Source organism: Sinohyriopsis cumingii, chromosome 2, assembly GCF_028554795.1.
Source record: "Sinohyriopsis cumingii isolate HCF-2022 chromosome 2, ASM2855479v2, whole genome shotgun sequence".
In the NCBI taxonomy this organism is placed as follows: domain Eukaryota; kingdom Metazoa; phylum Mollusca; class Bivalvia; order Unionida; family Unionidae; genus Sinohyriopsis; species Sinohyriopsis cumingii.
Window position 1 is genome coordinate 152,663,930 of NC_142962.1, and position 11,193 is coordinate 152,675,122.

Consider the following 11,193-nt stretch of genomic DNA (forward strand, 5'->3'; position numbering starts at 1 on the left):
CGAATATATCTTAGTACATTTTCACTAAACGGGTATGCCAGCGATTTATACAACGGGTCAAAGTGCAAATGTTCTAAGAGAATTAACATATTGTTTAATACTCCCACCCAAAATAAACTATTTTAGTATATATGCCTTCTGATATTAAAAGTGAAGTAGAGGCAATAGCCAAATCGACGGGCATATATTTAGAATCAGTCTCCAATTCATTACATTACGCACCTGGCCCCAAAAAAGTGTTCTATGCGAGAATGACACATGTACTGACGTATCATTATATCTATCTATCTATATAACTATCTATCTATCTCATATCTTTCCAAGTTTTTGAAAAGTAAGCATACAAAAGTTGTAAATTAGCCATTAACATGTAATACATGAAATAATCGCAATTTACAGAATATTCCTTTCTGATTTCATATAAGTAATCATCCAAAGTGAGAACAATCAACTACTTCACAAGCAACCCCGCAGGCAAAAGTGAGGAGAAAAAAATCAGCTGAAATAAAGTCTGTAATACATGATCACGTGGAGAGATAAAGAAGTTCTACCTAACAGTGATAAATCCTTTTAAGAATTAGAGTTGACATGTTAAAATTCTGTAATACAATAATTGTTTTTTTTTCTTCTCCTAATTCCTTTGTGAAACACGGTTCATTTGTACCTTAAGTCTTAAATATTACCTTCCTGTTATTGCTTCGTTCATCGTCTTACGGTCCATAATCTCCTTTCCATGACGTTTTTTCTTTTTCCTAATTATGAGAGATGAAAGCAAAAATTGTTACGTTAAATTAGTATCCTAAAATATTGCTATGACGTTATTTATGTAATAAAATCTTATCCTATACCATAATAGTTCTGCAAGAAATCATTTTGAATTAAATGCTTAAAGATTTAAGTGTGTACTTAAATGCTTTCGTTGAGTTCTCAAGGAATTAAAAGTTAGATTTCTTGCAGTTTCGTAACAAAACTTTTTCATTCTTCTCATTGTTTCAATTATGTACAAATTGTACTCATTAGAAAACACAGTGCCTAAAACGTCCCTATTACCCGTAGAGGTACATTTGCCATGAAAATTCTTTCCGTTGAAACTTTAATCATTTACTATTTTCCCAGTATAATTGCCGCGTCCTAATTTATGATCTACATTGGCTGGACATTTTCCAGTTATCTGGCTTTTAAAATTTATAGAGCTTTGTAGATTACCAGTATCATGTGCACGTGTGTAACAACGTGGGGTGTAGGGCGGTTGTGATTTTGTACTGGTGTTATTATTTTTGTTTCTATTTGCAGATGTTATTATATTTGTTTGTGATCTGTATATGTTTCTGTTCGTTTGTAATTACTCATTTTTGCTTAGGCTTGAGTCTTGCGTTACCTCTAACTCTCTATTCTCTTATGACCGATCACGTAGCCGCGTCCTACCTAATGACCTAACAGACGTTAGTCATGCTGTAAATGTCAGCGTGGATCAAGCAAGAAACAGACCTAGTTGCATGGCTTTGAAATCGCGTATAAAAAGCGGTCTCTCGACTGATAGGGGTGCAAAGTTTAGTCCACATTCGATCGTCAATACATATCTACACGACAGTAAACCTCGCTTTCGTAAGATTGAAAACAGAAGTAGATCAATTTTCTGATAGAGATAAATGGAGCTTTCTGAACATGACTTCTATCTAAATCCGATTTCCATCGGACTACTATTTTTAGCGATAGTGACACTATCGTTTTACAAGCGCCAGGGTCGGAAAAAACTTCCACCAGGGCCCTGGCACATCCCCTTCATAGGGAACGCGTGGGAGCTGACGACAGATCCAGATTTGCGGATATCTCTGAGACGGCTGCATAAGCAATATGGCGACATCTACCGGCTGTATATGGGACCCAAACTTGCCGTGGTGATCAGTGGGCACGAGGCCATTAAAGAAGTCTTTGTAAAACGTGGAGGAGAGTTCTCTGACAGACCCGACTCCTTGGTTACTAATCTCATTGGTGAAAAGCAAGGTATGGTTTCTTTGGGCCCAGTGGTTTTTCTTTGGGGTTACCCATTCCCGTTCTTTATTGTATTTTTAGGATGACAACATCCACAGTTCAACTAACTTATACATACTCTAAAAAACCATCAAATAATTAAAATGTTCACGTTGCAAGAATTTTCGAGAGAAAATAATAAATTTTCAAACAAAACCTCTGTAGAAAACAAAGAATGTAAGGCTTGCAGAAAACCATAAATAACTGAGATGCAATAATATTATATGTATGGATACACGGTTAACTTAGCACTTTATGTTTCGATTAAAGGTATAGTGTCATCTTCTGGAGAGCTTTGGAAGGAACACCGAAAATTTACTCTTACAACACTGAGAAATTTTGGATTTGGAAAAACGAGCCTGGAAGGGAAAATCCATACGGAAGTTTCCCTACTCTTATCCGAGATCGCCAAAGAACACGAGAAGCCATTCCGTATTTAGCATCTTGTACAAACTAGCGTGTCCAATGTCATCAATGCTATGTCATTTGGAGGACATTTTAATCATGACGATCCAAGGTTTGCGAAAATGATGAAAATGCTGGACGAAAACTTCGAAAACAATGGACCAAAAACTGTAGTTGCTTTCTTTCCTTTCCTGCGGTACCTGCCTGGGGACCTGTTTCGTGTTAAAAAGACGCTTAGAAATGTCAAATGTGTACAAGGATTTATAGGAGAGCTTATTGACAAGCACATTGAGAACTTCGACGAGAACAAAATAGAAGACTTCGTTGACGCTTTCCTGCTGGAAATGAAGAATAATCGACACCAGAAAGATTCTACATTTACAAGTGAGTAAAGCAAAGAATATTATGATTCACACTTTAGAACTGTAAATATTGTTCATTTTCATACAAAATCGTGCAGTTATTCGGATAATCGTTGAAAGCTATCACCTGAACGTGATTAATTTCCAAATATCCTTCCTTTACTTTAATCTTCTGTTAAATTGCTCACTTGTGAACGTTTTGAGTTTTATTATTGATTGATATTTACGATTCATATACAAGAGAAAATAAAATTGACTGGTATAGTGCGTTTCAAAAAAGTTAATAGTCTATAAGTATGTTATATTGATTTCTATTTTCTATTACTATGTCTTCCTGGTCACAATTTAAAGGTCATTGAAATACATTTTTACTCTTTTTATTTATTTCTAGAAAAGCAGCTGACAAAAACAGTATCAGATCTGTTTGTAGCCGGCACAGAAACAACAACTACAACTATTACTTGGGCAGTGTTGTACCTTGCTGCAAAACAAGATATCCAGGCACGCATTTTTCGTGAGATAAACGAGATTGTTGGAACAGACCGCCTGCCGTCCTTACAAGACAAACGGAATTTGGTTTACACCGAGGCCTTCATCATGGAAATTCTTAGAGTTTGTAACATTGCTACCATAAGCCTTCCTCACACATGCACAGTGGACACAAAAATCTGGTACTTTGACATTCCTAAAGGTACAACTCTTCTTCCAGACATCGACTCAGTGCTTTTCGATCCTAAAATCTGGAGCGACCCGGAGGAGTTCCGACCTGATAGATTCATTAGCGAGGATGGGACCTTGTTGAAACCGGAAGAGTTCATTCCCTTCTTCACAGGTAAAATTATATTTTCGACACCATCTTCTATAAACTTTTTCCTTGCACTGAAGGTCTTATCATGATATAAATGAAAAGAGATTGAGGCCAACAAAGGCATGGTATAAATTAAAAGAGACTTTGGCGATCAAAGGCATGGGAGCAATTAAAAGAGATTGAGGCTATCAAAGGTATGGGATAAATTAAAAGAGACTGAGGCTATCAGAGGCATGTGATATATTAAAAGAGTTTGAGGCTATCAAAGGCAATGGATAAATTAAAAGAGATTGAGGTTATCAAAGGCTTGGGAGAAATTAAAAGAGATTGAGGCTATCAAAGACATGGGATAAATTAAAAGAGATTGAGGCTATCAAAGGCATTAGACAAATTAAAAGAGATTGAGGCTATCAAAGGCATGGGATAAATTAAAAGATATTGAGACTATCAAAGACTTGGAATAAATTAAAAGTGACTGAGGTTATCAAAGGCATGAGATACATTAAAATATATTGAGGCTATCAAAGGTATGAGATTAATTTAAAGAGATTTAGGCTATCAAATGCATGGGATACATTAAAAGAGACTGAGGCTATCAAAGGCATGGAATCAATCAAAACAGATTAAGGCTATCAAAGGCATGGAATAAAGTAAACGAGACTGAGGCTATCAAAGGCATGTGATACATTAAAAGAGACTGAGGTTATCAAAGGCATGAGATACATTAAAATATATTGAGGCTATCAAAGGCATGGGATAAATTAAAAGAGACTGAAGCTATCAAACGCATGGGATACATTAAAAGAGACTGAGGCTATCAAAGGCATGGAATCAATCAAAACAGATTAATGCTATCAAAGGCATGAGATAATTTAAAAGAGACTGAGGCTATCAAAGGCATGGGATGAATTAAAAGAGACTGAGGCCATCAAAGGTATGGGGTACCTTAAAATCAGAATCTAGCCCTTAAGGGTGAAATAATTCATGATTTAGAGAGGAGTGACCTTGTGGAGTTTATGCTCCAACGATATCTTTGAAACAATAAACATTAGTGTGGATTATTGGGGGGTGGGGTGAAGAGAAATGTCTAAACCACCCAGAATGTTATAACCAAATAATACAACTCTTATTGTAACTGGCTTCTCTCCTTGACAAAATACTGATAGACGATATTTCATGCAGATCTAGAAAGATTGATCATGTAGTACACTCACACTTCTATTACTACCTACCCCACCCCCATCCTGTTCCCTCTCATGTGAGCCGCTGGTAACTCAGTTGATAGAGCGTCCGGCTCGTAATCCAGTGGTCGCAGATTCGATAACCGTCCAGGCCACCTTAGGCTGGCTATCTATGTGTATCCTTGGGAAAGGCACTTACCTCCCATTTCCTCAGCAGGATAAAGAGAATAATTCACATTGAGAGTGTCGTGAAAACCAACTAAAATAACAACAAAACCCCATACACCACACACCTAATGGGGGCTGGTTTGTTTAGGTATTTGGCAATAGTCCGTGCTTTTAAATGTTCAGGAAATTTCGCTTTTCTGAAGACAATTCCAATTTCTGATCGAGAAATTCCATTTTGATTTCGCTCTGATTAGTTTATTACTTTGGGGTCTCTTGATTGGGGTCTATCCAGTTACCAATTACCTATAATTAAGTGGTTGAAAATATTTTCTGTTTCAGCAGCTAATATCTATTAATGTCTTGCACAACGTTTGATAAAAATTATATTTACTGACTGAAATATTGCAGCATTTTTGTTTATACTATATTAGTAATAGATGGAGATACATTTATAATTTCGTGTATTTATAGACGTTTCATTTCTAGCTGTTATTATTTGCATGAATCTTCAAACATTGCTTGACAAATTTCTTACATTTGATCAGCCATAATTCTCCTATATTTTATAAATTACGTCGCTAAATATTGGGAATGTATTTTATTCTCGTTTTCACCTTTGGATTGATTTCGTTGAGTTGACAGTGAAACTTACCAATGAGTTGACAGATAAATATAAACAAAAATATATGCGTAGAATATCGTCGTTTATGATTGATTTTCATTTCATGTTGCGTTCTTGCAGGCAGCGATCTTACGAAAGTAGTGAGAATTTAAGCATATCGTCACGTGCCAGGTCCTGCAACGTAAATAATATATTGCCTTAACCATTTTACAGGTAGGAGGAACTGTGTTGGCGAGTCCTTGGCTAGAATGGAGCTTTACCTCTTCATCACAGCTCTCGTCCAGAGGTTAGAGTTTGTGCCACCTGATGGCACAACGCTGGACATAAACGAGATAGACGGTGTATTTGGTGTGACACACAAGCCAAAACCTTTCGAAATTCGAGCTATACCGAGAAAAGAATAACCGGAGAAAATAAATTCGTGGTCAGTTTTTTGAAAGTGCAATTAGACACCGAAACTGAACAATCAATACAAGTTTTGTTATTTTTCTATGCATAGGTCTCTCCTGTTGATTTGAGTGTATTTGTTCATGTTGTTTAACGATGTTTTTAAAAATACATTTTGAGAATGTTAATACAAAAACTCCAGGTTATTTCTCTGTATATATTCTTATTAAGACTGAATGATACACTTCATAAACTACATAATTCAAGATGCTTACATTGATCAAGTCTTGAAAAACAAATTGCTTCTACGCTTCCCTCAAAGAACATAATTTTGTCAATAATTTGTCAATAGCCTTTTTGGCGAAAATTTTGTAACTCTTTTATCATATAGCTCAAAACGATAAATAAATTTACTTAAAAAAATGAAGTTGCCTTCTGTTTTACGGAACTTATTACTATCTATATCAGAAACGGCAATCGTCATTTTCACAATCTTTTCTTTTAGAGATGTTTATACCTTTGACGGTATTTTTCTGGAATGTAAAAAGTGACACTTGTTTTAAGCGATGGTTTTCTCGATTGTTGGCGATACTTGCTATTATTTATCCATGCATTTAAATACCGAATCAGTTTTCTACTTCCAAAACATTAATTTCGCTGCTTTTTGATCCAATTATATGGACTTAGGCCATTCGACCTGGAAACAACACAAACTGTTGTTTGAAACATATCCATATAACTGTCGCAAAGTAATGTTAAATAAAATGCTTTATTCATTGTTTGAAGCAGCTAGCGTGTTGCATTGGTCCAGCCTAAATTGTACTTGACTCACTTTTTTTCATATAAATTACTCTCCGTTAATTGTGACTCTGGTACATTGCCCGTCGTATTCAGAGAAATTGGGAGCCTGACTGTAGCATATCGATGACAGGTTCCGTAACGCCATGCATTCTGTTCCCGACCAAGTGTCGTCGATTGGGTGTAAGGGCTTTTTGCAAAAGATTTTTTTCTTGTTCTTGTTCTTTGTTTCATGCTGTAATTTGGACAATGAAAATATATAGATTCTTGTATACACTTGTGACAAGCACGATGAGCTGCGCAACAATTAAGAACGTATATTCCAGTTTCTTGTGAACTTTCGAAATCATAACGAATAAGATCTGCTCTTTAGATTTGTTCTTGTTCATCCTTTTGTACTTCGAGCTCGTTATAATATTTTTTAATATAATACTGACGCTCGAAGTCCGCAATTTGGTCACTAAAACGGCATCTTTTTCTTTCCTATGCCTTTTAATTATTCGTTTGAAAAAAGTATTCACAATTGGAGAACCATAAACATGTTCTATACCATATGCAATGTCGGGACCCTGATCAGAAAAGAGTGTCAACTCGTAACACATACACACACACACACATCAACACACAAACACACCACGGCTTATAAACCTCCCTCGACATATATTTATCATGATATAATCCATATGATGCATCACATGTATTTCATAGACTGTGTCCCAAACAAGTGTTTCAACACCATCTACTCCAGCAGCAACACATAAGGGGCGCAGAAAGGTCCCTCATAATATCACTATTTAACGTTTCTTTATTAGTTTAGTTTATTATGGCCATTAAAACATATGACACTCCCCAGGCTGACCCTTACTGATCCTCAATTTTAAACATACCATACTCCCAGTGACCCCTTCTTCATAACCAATTTAAAATTAACACTGAGCTGAAGGATAAATGTGGGTATGTATATAATCCTATTTACATAGAGCTGTCAAACAATATAAAAGTGATTCTATACGGAATACAATACCTATTGACTTTGCTTGTGCTTTACATCGTTTCAACTGTTTAATAAATTTGAATAAATAGTATGCATGTATGTATGTATGTATGTATGTATGTATGTATGTATGTAAGACATTCCTTTTGAGAACATGGGATCTTCGGCTCTGTCCCTCAAAACGAACCTACTGACCAAGGTAGACAATGCATTTAGAAAAGCAGATCTGAATAATTGTATGTCTTATATCCAAGCATGTACACAATTAGGACAAGCGCAAAAGCTATACAGGTGTAAATTCGATCAAATTTATCCCAGTGTTTCCTTACCATGGGAGTTCATGTTGGGGTTTACGAACCACGGCCTCGATTTTTGCTTCTTTCATATCGTTATTTAATTACTTCCTCTCATCATCCGAACACTGTTTCATTAATTGTCATCAGCATTTATCGTTATCATTATATTAACCTTACGAAACACGACAGCTCCGCGAACGACTTAAGGATATACTTTCAACGTAAAATGAGGAGCCTTGAAGATTTCGCATTTCAGAAATGCCAGGAACTTCTCTTTACAAATACATGTTTGCTGTCAAATGAGTTCACCTTCTCACTTTAGTAACTGACTCCGATCGTTTCATCCTATGCCATTATTGTATCCATTCCACTGTATCGTTTTGTTTTTCTCGACACAAGTTCTGCCATGGACAATGACAGTGGCTAAACACACCTGATTGTGTAAGTTATTAATCTGGATGATACTTTGTTTGGTACTGAGAAATTCATCCACCAATAACACTATGCGTAATCGTTTGCCTCTTGGAATTGAAACATGAGTCTTGTGACGAGTAACATTTCAACCGGTAATGTATAATTCGTTATTGACCTGTGGTAAATAATTAGGATACATTTCTCTCAAATACATTTAGTCTGCCAAAATGTCTTTCAACAGAAAACATTTCGTTTCACTCTGTTCCTTGTTTCGTTTTCACTCCCAGCCTTCTATTCACTGTTAAATGTTTTCATCTTCTCTCCTTCGTCTCGCTTTCTTTTTTTCCTTCCTATTATTGCAGCTTTTGAACAGACGTTTCTCTTTCTTCTTTCTGACCCTGCAAAAATCTCTCCAAACCTCCAATGTATTTTTCTGAATCATCAGTCTATGTTAGTGATGGTCAAGGAGGTGAAGATAGTACTGCCGCAGGCAAACATTCTTATGGAGGCGACAGGAAATCAGTCAAAGCTAACAGAAGTCATCATCATGCCTATATTAAACTGACGTCACGTATTCGTTGTCTTCTGATTTAAAGAGTGGTCACTTGCTGTGACTGATTTTTTTATTTCGTAACACACTTTCTGATTGTTGGAATATTTAAATCTGTATCTATCCGGTCATAGAATATATATATATATATATATATATATATATATATATATATATATATATATATATATATATATATATATATATATAAACACATGCTCGCATGGTGTCAAATAGTCTCAAAACTAAGTCAATATGTATACCACCATCCGCATGATGCTCGAGCACGACGACCCCCACGTCCATGAAGGCATCGTTTTTCATTGTCAAGAGCCCAGAGATAGAGAAAAAAGGAAGAAAGGATTTATGTGGATGGATAGGAAAGGATGTCTGAAACTGGTCTTAGTCTAAGGAACTTCTGTGATACGAAGTTTGAGAAGACGAACAGTGAAGCGATGCCAATAGTTATCCATCGTGGGTTATAAAAAACAAACAGCCTTTTTTCAGGGACAGCCAGATCTCTAGAAAAGATATGCTATCCAAAATGATTGCCGACTTGTGTGTCATATTTTTTATGTTTTGCGGAAGTCATGTTTCATTCTCTAGTCGTTATGTGTGAGGGTATGGTGTGTCTATTCACACTCATACCCTTTGGTTTTGGCATCCGCTTACTTAACGACGATGGTACAGAGTGTTTCGAATGTATGCAAATAATGTTGCAAGAGTAAATCGGCCTATTACCCATTCATTCGGTAGTCCGAATAGAATGCGGACTACTCATTTTTGTTTACATTCTATGCATATTTTGGTCTGGCAGAAACAGTCGACATGCGGTGAATGGCCTTCCGTCCCTTCCGTTATTCTCGGGTAAACAAGGTACATCAAAAACGATATGTAACAAACAACCAAATCCCTTCCTTTTCACACATTTCATGCATTTCGTGCATATTAAACTCAGTTACAACTTTGTTACATGTCATTACGCTTGCGTCCTCTCTTGGGACTTTCCTAAAATACCAATCTTGTGTTTATTTATTTATATTTGTCTGGATTGTTTTCATTTTCTATATGTTAAGAAGCCCATATTCCATGATTCATTGCCCCCATTATATGTTAGCCATGTGAGAATTTTCCCCAGTAGCGTAGATGCGTCCTACTTTATGATCTACATTGTCTTTATCTACTCAGTCAGTCGAGTGACTATTCTTTCTTATTACGTGGCTTTTCAGAGAGACTTTTCTTATTATCTAGTTTTTAAAGTTCACGGTACTTTCTGGGATCTGTCTGCATGGGTTCGAGTCTCGGATTCAGCCAATGTGGCAATGTGGGTATGTAAGAAAGCTTGCCATAGCTTCTCGTGGGTCGGTAGTTCTTTCCGGGGGTTTTAACGGGTTCTTCCTCCACCTATAATACTGGCCGTCATGTATAGATTATCGTGTGCTGAAAATGGCGTTAAACCCTACAACAACAACAGCTTTCTGGGATTCCAGTATCATGAACAACCATATGGACTTGGCTATTGTACCTTTCTGCTCACATATGTTGTTTTGTTTTACTACAATTCATTTGGCTCAACCATGCAACAATCAGTATAGTATGTGTATGTGTGTCCTCTAAGGGTACGCCTTGAAAGTGTCTCACAATATACACGTCCTACCTAATGAACGAGCAGGCCTGATTCATGTTTTGAGTGCTGGAATGATTGATAACGCAAGAAACAGACATATTTACGTGGCTTTGAAATTTTGTATAACAAGCGTCAAATTGCTTGATAGGCATGCAAAGTTCATTCAGTACCCATTATAGCGTTAAAATCTAAGCACACGAATGTAAAGCACCCTGTGGTCACATTTTCAAACCAGAAACAGATAATGTTTATTAAACGGATACAAGGAGTCTTTTGAACCTGAGATCCAATTTCTTTGGCAGAACAACTGTTAATAGTATTTTATAATATAAAAATTATAATGTTATTCCATATTAAAAACATACATCTTAGCAGTCCATCTCAGCACCTTCATAAAATTTTATTTCACGTAACGGCTGTGATTCTGGCGCCCCAAGACTTCTGACGCCCAAGGCATCCGTACTCCATGTTCACCCCAACCCATCCAGTACACTACTGATTGTTACAACGTATGAGAACTACTGTCTAATAGGAATTGTTGTAAATTACT

At 36.4% G+C, this 11,193-nt stretch overlaps 1 protein-coding gene across 1 annotated transcript; it reads left to right on the forward strand.

The window, feature by feature from the left end:
* Window positions 1-1,534: 1,534 nt before the first annotated feature.
* Window positions 1,535-6,356, forward strand: LOC149806110 (cytochrome P450 2C3-like). The gene is made up of 5 exons (XM_089935147.1): window positions 1,535-2,004; window positions 2,302-2,450; window positions 2,481-2,820; window positions 3,190-3,630; window positions 5,791-6,356. The coding sequence occupies exons 1-5, from the start codon at window positions 1,650-1,652 to the stop codon at window positions 5,979-5,981; spliced, it is 1,476 nt and encodes a 491-aa protein (XP_089791273.1). The 5' UTR covers window positions 1,535-1,649; the 3' UTR covers window positions 5,982-6,356.
* Window positions 6,357-11,193: the final 4,837 nt, after the last annotated feature.

Excerpts from the sequence above, each read along its gene's own strand:
- LOC149806110 (XM_089935147.1), top strand. The coding sequence starts at position 1,650 with ATGGAGCTTTCTGAACATGACTTCTATCTAAATCCGATTTCCATCGGA. Across the intron at positions 2,451-2,480 it reads CCGAGATCGCCAAAGAACAC|CAAACTAGCGTGTCCAATGT; the intron begins GAGAAGCCATTC and ends TAGCATCTTGTA. Across the intron at positions 3,631-5,790 it reads GTTCATTCCCTTCTTCACAG|GTAGGAGGAACTGTGTTGGC; the intron begins GTAAAATTATAT and ends ACCATTTTACAG.